Raw genomic sequence first — 12,943 nt, forward strand, 5'->3', positions numbered from 1 at the left:
GAGCACTTGCCAGGCTTCAGAGCCCCAGAGCTTTAGAACACACACAGGAACACCAGTACGTCTTGCCTTCTAGGGAACACAAAGTGAAAAGCTGCAGTGGAGAGCTGTGAATTAGCCTGGCAACGCCCTCTTGTGTTGTTTAGACCATTAGTTTAAAAGCTTACTTTCCCAAAGGCGACTCTTCTTTCCCAGAAACACAGGGAGTAGATGCAATATCTGCAATATCTGGATGGCTATACCTGTAAAATGGGAACGGTTGTGGATAGCCACTGTTGGCAATACGCTCAAGCTGGATTGAGACTCATCCCACTCTCAGGTATACTTCTGTGTAAAATTTGATTTGTTGAAGTAGATTGAAGTATGAGAGTTGCTTATTCCCTAAAATCATCCAGCAAGACCATTGTTTTTGTAGAGTAGTGCTTCAAAATGTTATTTTTCCTTTAATGTCTAAATTGATAAGAAGTAAAACACTTAAAAAAAAAATATGGGGCTACAGTTTTCTGTTGTATAAGAGTGCATCATCTCACCATTTTCAAATGGTGTTTTCTATGGGCCATTAAGGTTTATTAAAGGTTTATTATGTAGTATTGCACATTTGATTGGTCCTTCCTTGATGTACATACCTTAGTCATTGGTTTGTATTTATTTATAAGGCTATTTTAGGAAGGGTACCTGGTCTTTATTATGCACATTTTGCAATATTTGTTTTCTTTACCTGTTTTCCTTACCTACTGATATGTTTTCTTTACATGATTGTTTTATGTATCTAATTAGTATTTATATTGTCTGAATCTGGTTGCTGCCTTTATTGGTCAGGTCTTTCTCAATGGGACTAACCCTGTGAATAAAGGTTAAATAAATAAAAAATGGAAATATTCAGTCAGTCTCATTAGCACATTCCCTTTAACATTCTACTGTTGACTGTTGTTTCCCCAAATCTCAGAGAAGAAATGCAATATATGCAGTTTGAGGGTTGTAAATGCAAGACCCTGCCAAAGTATAATGGGGTAGGACTTGCTGTTTACAGACACCTTGCTGTTTACCAGTCGTCAGATTTAAGAACATTTAGGAAAAGTGATATGTAGAGACTGAAATATGGCAGTTGTTTATTCTAAAATCATTGAGGTGTACGAGGACATTATTCTAGAAGTGCAGCTCTGGATTAATGAGGTAGACCTGTTTGGTTACCGAAGTAAAAGACGACTTTGGTTTATTTGCAAACCCATGTGGAGCTCTCTTGTAGTTTCTCCAAAATCTGGGGTTTGACTCAGACTAAGTTGGACACATTAACATTACTTCACACTGCTCCAACTGATTTCCTTGCAGTCAACAAATGTGAATCAAAATACTCCACAGTTTGTGGGACTTGTTTCTGCAGCAAGTCTGGCTTTTTCATCAGATCAATTTGTTCCAGTATATTCGTGACTGCCCAGCTCTGGGAAATGAAGGCCACTTGTCACAAGGATGCCAGTATGAAATGAATTCTTGTCTGGGGAATGTTTCCTCAATGCATGTGTCATATCTAAAGGACATATGATTGTGCAACCCTGTCTCAACATGCCTGGTGCTCCCCTGTCGAGAATGTATGAGCCATTGTAGACTCTCACTGGTTGTAAAACAACAAGCAATCAAGACTTGTGAACAAGGTCCATAAAAGCAAGGATGGGAATGAGTCGGTAAAGGTTGCCAATGGAGAGGCAGAGGAGAGGGGGAGAAATGCAGCCTGTAAACGGGAGAATGGGCCGTGGGATCCATAACTCATGTGAGGTGGGGACTGTATTGGGAGGCACTGATGTGTGAGAGAAATGAGCTGGCTTTAGCTCAGACACCCTCTCAGCCATCTCTCACAACCACGGAAAATCCAAAATATAAATATAAAGTATAATTAATTGTTGGCAGACAACTTGTTTGGCTCGCATTATGGCAGCTCAAACTCTACACTAAATTGCTGATGTAGATTGGTTAGTTATTATAGTGTGTGACTAGAATGTTGTGGTCGCATCTAGAATGAAAAATGACTTGGTTTCTCTTTCCTTGGATTTCAGTTAAAACAGTATTTTTGAAGGTGTGGTTAGCCCACCACAAATGTTAATACCAGTAAATCAAGATTTAAGCGAATTGAAAGAAAGTTGCACAATGTTTTGAAAGATGATTCTCCTCAAGAGTAGCGATAACTGTAATTGTAAAATATAGTTAATATGACTGATAGTATACCTGCATGAAAATCCTTGATGAAACTCATGAGAAGATTTATAACTGCATTTACATCTAACATGACAACTATGTTTCATTTGTTAAGCTTATGTTATAGTTGAGGACGTGCTTTACTGGGGCTGGGCACTGACACATTTGATATATATTAATTTGGATATGCATCAGGTATATATATATATATATATATATATATATATATATATATTAGGGATCGACCGATATGCATTTTTCAGGGCCGATGCCGATACCGATTATTACAGATCAAGGAGACCGATAACCGATATTTTGAACCGATATGTGTCTAGTGTAAAAATGAAAATTAATGTCAAAATTAAGAATAAAAAGGCCTCTGACAAAGACTCTCTTTAAATTATTTTAACACATCTTTAATTCTGAGAACTGTTCATAATAACAACATTAATATTAATAATAACAACAAACATAAAAAGTGCTGGGAGCATCCATCAGCAGCATTCTGTAAACTAAGTAAAACTTAAAGCAAATTTAAACAGCAACAAATGAACAAATAATGGAAAATAAATGTAATCTCTCTCTCTCTCTCTATATATATATATGTATGTGTGTGTGTGTGTGTGTTATATTTAGCATTTTATTTGCAACCCAGAATTGCATTAAAATCACACACAACCCATATTGTAATAGTGTTTTATTTTTATTTTTGATGTGTAAAACGTTTGTTTGACTGTTTATCATGGCGATACAAACTAGGAAGTATACAGGACAGCGTCATCCAGAAACGTGCAATGTGAGATTATTGACAATTTACGTTATTAGCATAGGGTTATTAGCAGGGTGCGATTTGTGAAATAAACAGAGGGGGGGGGGTGCTTTTGAAAAATTTTATGAAATGTTTTTATTACGACGGAAATTGTATTTAGTGTGATCTCAGTTTAATAAAAACATTGTAAGCCTACGTTAGGCCTATTAATTGTAATGATTTAATGTTCACGGTTATTCAAACAACAAATTACATCGAGAAAGCGAGCAAAGAACACAACGGAGCTTTTTGAAACTCCGAATCAGTTAAACCATTGCGTCGCAAAATGATTCACTGTTTCAAAGCGCTTCAATCGGATCGTGAATCATTTGATTCAGATCTGGACGTCAGAGCGGGTTTGCATGATGTTTTTATCCCCACCGGGGATAAAAGTTATTCAGCAGAGGCAGGGATGCATAGACCAGAAGGGGGGAAATCCCCCCCACCGGCAAATCGCACCCTTATTAGTGAAATGAGAGAGCGCGGCCGCGGAGATAACTAAATCAGGAATAGGGAGCTCGCGTCGCGTCAGGGCATCAGAGCTCGCGCTTGATGCCCTTTCAGCTCTTAAAAATTGCATAATGGTAATTCTGAATCTGTATGATAAATTATTTTGCAAACATGTTAGAATAAAGCAATATTTCTCCAAATATGCTCAATTTTTTCTACTAAGAGCCCTAACGGAACGGGCGCTGTTCAGTGAAGCTATGTGAACACAAAAAAAAAAAAAAAAAACGCAGCAGACGTGATCGAGTGAATTCATTCGTGTTGATAATCTATTCACAATATAACGTTAAGTTGGCCGAATTGTGAGAGAAGTAGGTTTTAGTTTCACTATCTCAGCACTGATGTGATGATCCGTTAAAGCATATCACTGCAATGACGGAAATTGACCGGGAATTCAAAGTATAATAACTGAACAGGGCTTGTCATCATAAATCGATTATATTTAGGTGTTTTGCAACTTCAGTGTAGTGATTTATTGCAACTTCAGGAACGTTTACTGCATTCTTACCTTCGAGAGATAACTTATTGATGTGTGATGATGATCACTGAAGCAAGCAGCTCCTGACTGTGCTTTCGGTGTGAGAGAGCGGAACATTTTCCAGCCGCGCCAGCCGTATTGATTGGCCAGGCTCGTGACTCCCAACAAATCAGACGGACGATGGGCGGGGCTTAGTCTAGGCCACAGAGCGGTGCGCTCTGACTGAGGTGGTTGTTTCAGTGCCAGATCGCGCATTTCAAAATAAAATGGTTTTATCGGCAATCTGACTGAGGTGGTTGTTTCAGTGCCAGATCGCGCATTTCAAAATAAAATGGTTTTATCGGAAATCGGCCACGCCGATAATCGGTCGACCCCTAACATATAATATATATATATATATATATATATATATATATATATATATAGTGGTCTAACAAGGACTAAAAAGGAACAGATGATCAGTTCACGTGCACTCTGCTTGAATTTTACAGAAAACCGATATATCAACACAACTACTATTAGTTTTGGCTAATCGATAAAAACAATGTATCACTTGACCTTTAGTGAGGACATCAGCATCCGATACTGATGACTAAAATCCAACATATGCAGGATCAACATATGGTGGACTTGTCATTAGGAGGATCATCCGAATGTGACACTAGCCACAAGGTTTGGAACACAGCTGTCTGGTTTGCTCAAGTAAACAATGGGTGAAGCTTGACCGGTGAGCAGTTCCATTAAGATAAATATTTTTACAGGGTTATAGGGCTACATATTTGTAGTAACAGAAATGAGTTTTAAATTAGTGTTTGACAGTAATATCTCCAAGGCTGGTCATTTGGCTGATAAATAAACATAAATAAATGACTGATACACTGGCTAATATTTTAAACAGACTGCATCAACAGAGATACATTAGAAACTGATGAGCCCCATTTTCTTAAAGTAGTCTACTGATCTAGAAACTGAATCTTCACCTCCAACCCCCTTTGCTGCCTGCTAATACGTCTCGCCTCATTCCATCAGGTATATCTCTGACATGACATGATTGATGTGGACTGACAGAATGAGATGTGAACTGGGCTTGGTGCGCAGAGGCATGGCCGAGGACTTGCCTGCTTAATAAATAAAAACCCAAAGCTGAGAAAGTGGCACATCCTTACCTTTGAGGCTGGCCTATATTTAGACAGGAGCCAAAAAAAGGAAATGTAGCCTAGCACCAGCCAACATACACACAGACATACACACACACACACACACACACAGTCAAAAGTTTCCATCCATACATGATTAGAGTGGAGGCCCATATTGCCTGCCTTGCTTTGCCTCATAAACCTCACAGAACATGATAAGTTTCTCATATAGAAGCCCACGCTGGTCAATTTCAGTCAATATACACTGCTCAATCATTTTTGTTTTCATTGTGGCTTAAATTGGCCAAATCATTTGAATCATCAGTCCTACAGTTTTGTAAATTGAGCTGCTCTATCTGAATCAGGGGAACAGACAATGGTTGGTATGTTTAACAAGTTTATTTTGCTATGTTAAATTAGTTTACGGTGGATTTTGTGGATTGCCTAATCTAGACAAAATGACTAGGTAAATGTTTGGGTCAGTCATACTGCCAAAATTGCTTACCACCAATAAAATAAGTCATTTCATTTTTGATTCAGTGATGTCAGCATCCAGCTCAGGTCAGTTCTCAACCAATAGTGTCTGTGCAATCAAGTCCATAATAATACCAAATATTAAGTGTCCCCAAGTAAGAAAGCCAACATGTGATGATGGCAAGGACCCCAAACTCCATCGATGACAGAAATGGAGAGAAAAAACAACAACAACAACAACCTTGGGAGAAACCGGGCTCAGTTGGGGGTTCTCTTCTGGCCAGACAAAACCAGCATGGTGTGGTTTAAAAGCCTCCGGGGGCTTCTGATTGGTCCACTGCTTTGGAACTGACATTGATGAGCATAATGGTCATACACATCTGTTTATCATATTTACATAGAAAAACCAATGAAAAAGTAGTGCTTTGGAATGGAAAAAATGTGTTCTGTGTAAATGGCCGCTTACAGATACACCATCAACATAGAATGACATAGAATGTTAATTTTTTTGCATGACCTGCCACCGCTTTAATGAACTTCATATCCAAAACATGAAAGTATTGAAAATGAAAAACAAGTTGCAGATACAGTAGCATTAAAAAGGGTAAATTTATGATTTAATTTATTTATTTTTTGTAGCAAGGATGTGGAACAAAAACATATATAAATTTTTCATACTCACACCATTCTATGCCATTTTGTAGGTTTTTGATATATCATTTGTTTTTCACTAAATGTTGTTATGCCTTAAATGAACTTGTTGTATCTTGGTTGTGGACAAGACAAGACATATTTTTTTGATTTTCATCCCAGTGCAATACATCATTCAAATCACTGGCTACACTTTGAAAGGTCAGTGGAGACAGGGTCAAAATTTAAATAGTTTAACTTTGACAGCTGTTCAGATCCCCTTTGTGGGATTCAAAACTGCAATATGTTGGTTATCAACCAAAATAATTAACTGCTAGGCTGCACCAAACCTTTTATTCATTGCATGCACTGTGTAGCCATGTCATGGAATGCTTGTCAAGTTCACACACTTGTCCAGCACCAGGATATCATCTGTCCACAACTGGGAATTCCATCTGTGAACTGAATATTAACAGCGTCTTTTACTCTTGGCATGGCTGTCTGAGTAATTGACCTGGTTGAAATATATGGCTATTGGGTAGAAAAGCTGACTTCTGAGCATAAAACACCTCTTGCTCTACTTAGGAGAGTGGTGTGACACTTCCCTGTGTGTAGCTCCAGTATTGCTTCCTTTGTTGAGCTGTGCAGTGATGGTGTTCAAATTCAGTTTTGTCATTAATAATGCATTACTGGACCCCAGGGTTAATTGACAACTTGTATTTCACACTTGGCACACCAGTTAATTTAGGAAGCACTGGCAAAGCTTATTATTATTTGTATAAGTTACTTGTTAGTATAAGTTATGTATGAAACAAACACTGCCCTAGACTTTTAGAAGACAGTCAAGTGTTTTTCATAGATACATCAGACACTGTGACAACAGCTTGCCTGCTGAGTGATATGATGGTAATCCCTTGGTCCTGTTGCTGTAGGATATTTGGACAGTGGGAAAGGCTTAAGTTTCCTTGACAAGCTTTTCTACAGAATTAAATAGATATATTATTCAGATCATGTGTTCTTGAAGCTGTGAACACTGGCGGCAACTCTGATTGTTCTCTGCTTGTGGTGTCTCCTATTACTAATCAGCACTTTCTGTAACATCCCTGGGAATAGGGTAAATAATGAATGCTGACTCTGTAAGAGCTAAAGAAAGTGTTTATATATATATATATATATATATATATATATATATATATATATATATATATATATATATATATATATATATATATATATATATTTTTTTTTTTTTTTTTTTTTTTTTTTTTTAATTATTATTATTATTTTTTTGTTTTTTTTTGAGATGGTAATTTCTGTCTTTTTTATAGTAGTGTTGTCTGAGCAGTGGAGGTTTTTAATGCCCTACCATCTGAAATTCCTAATCAAAGTCATTTGTCTATCCAGTGAAAGTGAAAATAATGTGTGGCAATTATTTATGCAGTGGCAATAATTTTATGCAGTTATGTAGTGCAGGTTTGAAGATTTCATGTTGGGAGGAGCTGGAAACTCAAAAACTTACAAGGAAGAGGTAGCTTTATCTTTTATTGTTTATTGTTGATGTATTGTTGTGTTGTGGATTGCTAATCAGATTATGGTGGAGTTGTGAAAAATAAATAAAAGTCAAAATAAATAAAAAATGCAAACCGCCAGTTTGCGGATTTGTCATTTCAACACCCTTTTGCCTTAGTTCATTTGTTGTCATGTCATGTTATTCATTTGATTTAGTCATTATGTTCAGGTGTGTGTCGTTATCCTCTACTTAAGTTCAGTTCTCTTTGTGTTTGATGATCGGGTTTCGTACGAGTTTGTGTTACCTGTGTTTGAACTTACCGTGTAGATTATTAAAAGACTGTTATTCTTTATCTTCTTTGTCATGTGTTTGTTTGTACCACACAACCCATGACAAAAGACCCAACCTAATCAGTGAATTGTGGCAATATGTGGTTTTTTTTTTTTTTTTTTTTGTGAGCGTTTTATTTTCCTTTTGTTTTTTGTCACTATGGACCTCCCTGTCATACGTCTCCTGTGCCTTGAGCAGGGAGATTGATGAATTCCTGGGTCTTGCCGGACTGCCTTAAAGAAATTGTGTTGCTTTACCTAATTTTAATTAAACAAACTAAACTAACATCAATTATTTATTTATTTATTTATTCATTCATGCATTCATTCATTCTCCAGTGCATGACTAAACATTTTCAGAATACCCTGACACCAGTTACACTATGCAAAAACAGCATTTTTAAAAAGCTCAGATTTTACTGGACACAAATGATGTGTCAGTGTAGACGAAAAGTCACAAAAAAAATTAAAAATTTCTTCCAGAAAAATGTGTTATAGGTGCCTAAGTACTGATCAGATGCTGATGGATGATCACCAAGTTTATGTTGCAGATGGATCATGGCTCAAAACATTTTAACTCGGTACCTGCAAAGGGATGTATGGTTCATGTTTTATTAGGGCCACTGAAAACATGTGTAAGCTAAATGTAAATGAGTTGCAGAAATAGAATACATACCCACAATACACACACACACACACAGTATATATAGCACATGCATATAATGGTTTTATGTGGGTAGTGGATTAAGATGAGTTCACTGAAGAAGTATAAGTATATAAGAAGCCCACTCGCATACAAACAGTGTAAAGGTTATGCAAATATTGGATTGTGATGAGGTCATTGACATGGGGGAATAAAACACACACACACGCACAACACACCCTATGAAGTATACCGTTATACTACTTTTGCACATGCCCCAGTCATTATATCTCCCTGCAGACAACCATAACCTTATGCCAGGAAGTGGTGGCCAATTTAGCCCAGTGACATAATGTGTTATGAAGGGTAATCAAGCCTGACTTCTGCTGACTCCCCCATAAAGCTAATGAAATCAATAGCTGTGTGGAAACATGCATGTGCCTTTATGTATTTCAGTAAGATTGTCAGTCAACAAAATATTTTTTTTTATACCCAGTTTATGTGTTTATCTCAAAATATACAATCAGCAATTCAAAAAGTGTAAATTAGATAACTGAACAAGGAACAGATTTAGTAATGATGACTTTCAGCTTCATGAAAATAACCAAATAAATTCAGACAATCACTGCATATGCTTGGCCTTTAAAGCTGCATAGCAATATGTTGACCCAGAAACTGTGCTTAAATTTACCAGGCTTTAGTCTTGTTTACTTCTTTTATTGGTTAAAGAAGAGCACAACCGTTATAATAGTCTTGTTAGCTCTCTTCATCATATACTTTTTTTTTTTTTTGAAGTTGTAAATGAAACAAAGATTGTTGGAAAATACCATTTCAGTTTTTCTAATTTAAAGGTTCACATGTAATTCAATGTGTTACTAGCCGTTTCTTTATAATTATTTGTGAATGTACTTGCAATTTCTGACTAAAAATTGTCTCTTCACCATTTTTTATTACAGTTTAGAAATTTATACGAATCTGCAATATAGTGATCTTTATCACGCTATTAAGTTTTTTTTTTTTTATTCTCAGATTAGATGTTGCAGTATGGTGTGGGTTACAGTCTGTTACCCTATTGTGAACTGTGCCATCATATTGAGTGTGGAGTCGGACTGTGCAGGGTTTGATATGGTAATGGTATTTCCCTCTATGGGTTTAAAGGGGAAAAATGTGAAAAAAAGGCAGTTTCTGCTTCCTGTGGAGATTAACCTCCCATTAACATTCACATTATTATTCACCCATCCAACCCTGCCTTTGTGAAACCCAATCTCCATTCTCAATAACAGAATATAGTGAGTTTACAGTGAATAACAACTACTGGGTTGATGTACTGTATAGCCTGTTTGTTTATGCATATACATTTTATTCAGCTGTGCTGTGAAAGTATGATAAAGTGTGTTTGCGTGTGCGTGTGCGTGTGTGTGTGTGTGTGTGCGTGCGTGCGTGTGTAAAGTAAATATTATTAAATATTTTTAGATAAATATTGACCAGGTCAATTAAACAGTAAATATTTGACAATTTTGAGATTATTTGTTTGCAGATTTACCACCAGAAGTGCCAGAATTAAAAGAGAATATATATTCAGGTCACAACATGTTCACATGTTGAAAGACCTCAACCACCTCTCCCATATTATCTCTTGAGCAGTTCTTTACTGTGCAGTATTTCACTTTGTAATTTTCTGTTTAGCACAGTGCAATATGACAGCTACTTACCTCAGAACTTGTCACTTCATACTTCACTGCACATAATTTTTACATTTATGTACATCTGTTGTCTTTGCATGCCTCTCTGTAGTTTTTATTTATTGTACTGTATTGTACATGGTGTACAGTGTATAATAAGTACTATGTATATCTATAGTATCTATAGTATAGTACCTATAGTAGCATAGCCGTTAGTGTATAAAACTTGTGTATAGATCTGTATATGAGAATAAGAAGAAATGTTTCTTAAGAACCGAATCAGCACATTAGAATGATTTCTGAAGGATCATGTGGCACTGAAGACTGGAGTAATGAAAATTCAGTTTTGCCATCACAGGAATGAATAGCATTTTACGATATATTAAAATAGAAATGGTTGTTTTAATTGCAATAAAAAATTCACAGTTTTACTGTTTTACTGCATTTCTTCATCAAATAAATGCGGCCTGGTGAGCATAAGAGACTTCTTTCGAAAACATAAAAAGTGTCTATATACAACATATTAATCAGATGTTCAACAAGATGTTTAAAGCAGAACACAATACTTTTGTTGATCACAGAATTCTGATTGACCTTTATGTGCTCACTGGGTACTGACATTTATTTCTTTTTTATAGCCCGGTTATTTTTTTAAAGAGGTAATATGTTTGAATTTTTAGTTGGCGACTTGGTTTAATGCAAGATTTTGACACTATTTGTACTCAGGGAGATTGGTGTCAGTGAGTGCACATTAGCAATGTTATATGCATTGGCGAAGCTGTTGATGAATTAAGATCTTGCCATCTGTTGAGTAGGCGGGGGAGAGAGAGAAAGAGGATCAGGGTTAGGGAGGAGAGGGAGGAGCGGGGATGTATGTCTGACTGGGGAGGCCGTGACATACAGAATTAAATATGTTATTAACTGCACACCATATAATCAAACACACTGAAGTAAATAAAAAATAAATAAAAAAATAACTGAACAGGATAACACTGCACATGCTTTAGCTATGATCCTGTCATCGTGTGCGGTTTCATAAATGTAGACTAATCAACCTAAGAATAAATGATATCATGTGTTGCTTTTCCTGTTTACAAGTTGTGTGTATGTGAATGCGTTTGTTATCATGTGTTTTGTAAACTGACCAGTTTTTGAATTCCTTCTAGGGTTCCACAGAAATGAAGACATGAAGGCCATTGAAGTTCTTCCCATCCTAAAAGAAAAGGTTGCATTCCTATCAGGTGAGCCTATATACAGTATTATTCAATATATTGGGATTCCTAATCTAAATCAGGTCAATTTGGATAAAAGTGTCTGCTTAATGCATAAATGTAATTTTTATTGACCCCAAAAGTAAGTATTTTATTAGGAAATTAATACCTTTATTCAGCAAGGATGCAGTATTTTGTTCAAAAGTAACTGTAAAACATACTTTAATGTTACAAAAGATTTCTATTTAAAACAGATGCTTTTAAATATGAACTATATTTATAAAAAAAAAAATAAAAAAAACTTAAAATGTATTGTGGTTTCCACAAAAATATTAAGTAGTGTTTTCAGTATTTATAATAATAGATGTTACTTGAGCACCAAATCAGAATATTGGAATTATTTATGCGACACTGAAGACTGGAGTAATGCCTGCTAAAAAATCTGCTGTGCTATCACAGAAATAAATTACGTTTTAAAATATATTCAAATAGTAATAAAAAAAAGTTATTTGAAATTGTACAAAAAAAAAAAAAAATTTCACAATATTACTTTTTTACGGAGCCATGTGTGGGGCTCCGTATTTTTTACTGTATTTTTGATAAAATGAATGCAGTGGGCATAAGGGGCTTCTTTAGAAACATTTAAATTTACATTTACATTTAGTCATTTTGCAGACGCCTTTATTCAAAGTGACTTACAATTGGGGGATACATAAAGCGATTCTTCTTAAAGAGGCAAACAGACACGATATCTCTTGCCAGTCCCAAACTTTATACCATGGTGCCATGTCCAAAAAAACCATCATAGTTAAGAAAGGAGTGGAAAAGAAACTTTTGCTTTCCCCTCCATTCTAAGACATTTATTTAGAAGGCCTGGATTTCTATGAATATTAATGAGAGGAAACTTATTTGCAGTGACTGTCATTAACACTCTCAGATATGTGAGCTCAAAGGCAGAGCAGCATCACTGGGGTAATGCAGTCAGTGGCTGCTGACCCAGATAGCTTACGAACATCTTAATCTTTGGCAGGCCAACTTGCTTATCGTCAGCTCAGCTTGTCTAAAAAGAGATAGAACTCATTTTCGATTTTACCCTTCTTCCACCTCTGCACTTCAAAGAAACTGTAATGTAAGTTGGTATGCAGTATTGATATGAAGCAATGATATTATGCTAACAATGATATGAGGCATCATATTCTGCATTAGACAAAAAACGCAGCTAGTCAAACTGTTTTATCCATAAATGGTCAACCTGGCATGGTTGACTATAGCTGCGTTTACATGGACCCTACTAATCCGATCATAATAGGACTAGAAGCACAATCAGAATAAAAAAGTCACATGTAACCAC

At 36.1% G+C, this 12,943-nt stretch overlaps 1 protein-coding gene across 6 annotated transcripts in view; it reads left to right on the plus strand.

The window, feature by feature from the left end:
* The window catches only part of LOC109068738 (triple functional domain protein-like), a 135,944-nt gene that overhangs the window by 40,886 nt on the left and 82,115 nt on the right, over nucleotides 1-12,943 (plus strand). For all 6 annotated transcript variants that reach the window (XM_042755756.1, XM_042755757.1, XM_042755752.1 and 3 more), the window contains one exon: nucleotides 11,548-11,622. In XM_042755756.1, coding sequence (XP_042611690.1) covers nucleotides 11,548-11,622 — 75 coding nt within the window. The remainder of the gene's footprint in view (nucleotides 1-11,547; nucleotides 11,623-12,943) is intronic.

The sequence above is a fragment of the Cyprinus carpio genome, unplaced genomic scaffold, assembly GCF_018340385.1.
Source record: "Cyprinus carpio isolate SPL01 unplaced genomic scaffold, ASM1834038v1 S000006746, whole genome shotgun sequence".
Lineage (NCBI taxonomy): Eukaryota > Metazoa > Chordata > Actinopteri > Cypriniformes > Cyprinidae > Cyprinus > Cyprinus carpio.